This window comes from Phaethon lepturus, unplaced genomic scaffold, assembly GCF_000687285.1.
Source record: "Phaethon lepturus isolate BGI_N335 unplaced genomic scaffold, ASM68728v1 scaffold41811, whole genome shotgun sequence".
Classification (NCBI taxonomy): domain Eukaryota; kingdom Metazoa; phylum Chordata; class Aves; order Phaethontiformes; family Phaethontidae; genus Phaethon; species Phaethon lepturus.
The window spans coordinates 1406-2012 of NW_010520563.1; the positions used below are offsets into that span (position 1 = coordinate 1406).

Sequence of the window (607 nt, forward strand, 5' to 3'; positions counted from 1 at the left end):
GAGGGCCCGCCCCCAGCCAGGGAGAAGAAAGCCCCCCCAGCCGCTCCGGGGAGGATGGGGATGGGGAAGACAGCCCTTCCAGGGAGGGTGAGGACAGCGAGTCCAGGGAGAGCGCCGCCGACCAGTCGGATGAAGAGCTGGGGGAGTCCCCGGAGGACATCTCCCGGGAGGTGGTGAGCACGTCGAGCAACAGCCGGTCCCAGGAAGGGCGGGAGGACCCAGAGTCTGAGGAGGACAGGCGTGCGCTGCCTCTGCCTGACAGCGAGTCCAGGGAAACGGAGGGCGACCGGAGCAAGTCCAGGGAAGATGACGGCGACCAGAGCCTGTCCACAGAGGACACTATGGAGGAGTCAAAGGAGGACGAGAATGACTCTGATCCTGATGGGGATGTGCCAAGCACATCAGCCGAGAGCCAGAGCACATCCCCGGAGGATGACGGCAGCCAAGAGGACAATGCAGGTGAGGACAGCAGGTCTACAGAGAGCAACAACAGCGAGTCCCAGGAGGAGGAGGAGGAGGATGACGATGAGGACAGCCACTCCCAGGAGGACGTCACCCGCGAATCCAGCAGCCGCGGGGATGACAGCTCACCGCAGAGCCTGGAGAG

General features: G+C 64.6%; 1 protein-coding gene across 1 annotated transcript in view; it reads left to right on the forward strand.

Annotated features, from left to right (window-relative positions):
* The window catches only part of DMP1 (dentin matrix acidic phosphoprotein 1), a gene marked incomplete at its 5' end in the record, with an annotated part of 1695 nt that overhangs the window by 999 nt on the left and 89 nt on the right, over positions 1 to 607 (forward strand). The window contains one exon of the mRNA XM_010297435.1: positions 17 to 551. Coding sequence (XP_010295737.1) covers positions 17 to 551 — 535 coding nt within the window. The remainder of the gene's footprint in view (positions 1 to 16; positions 552 to 607) is intronic.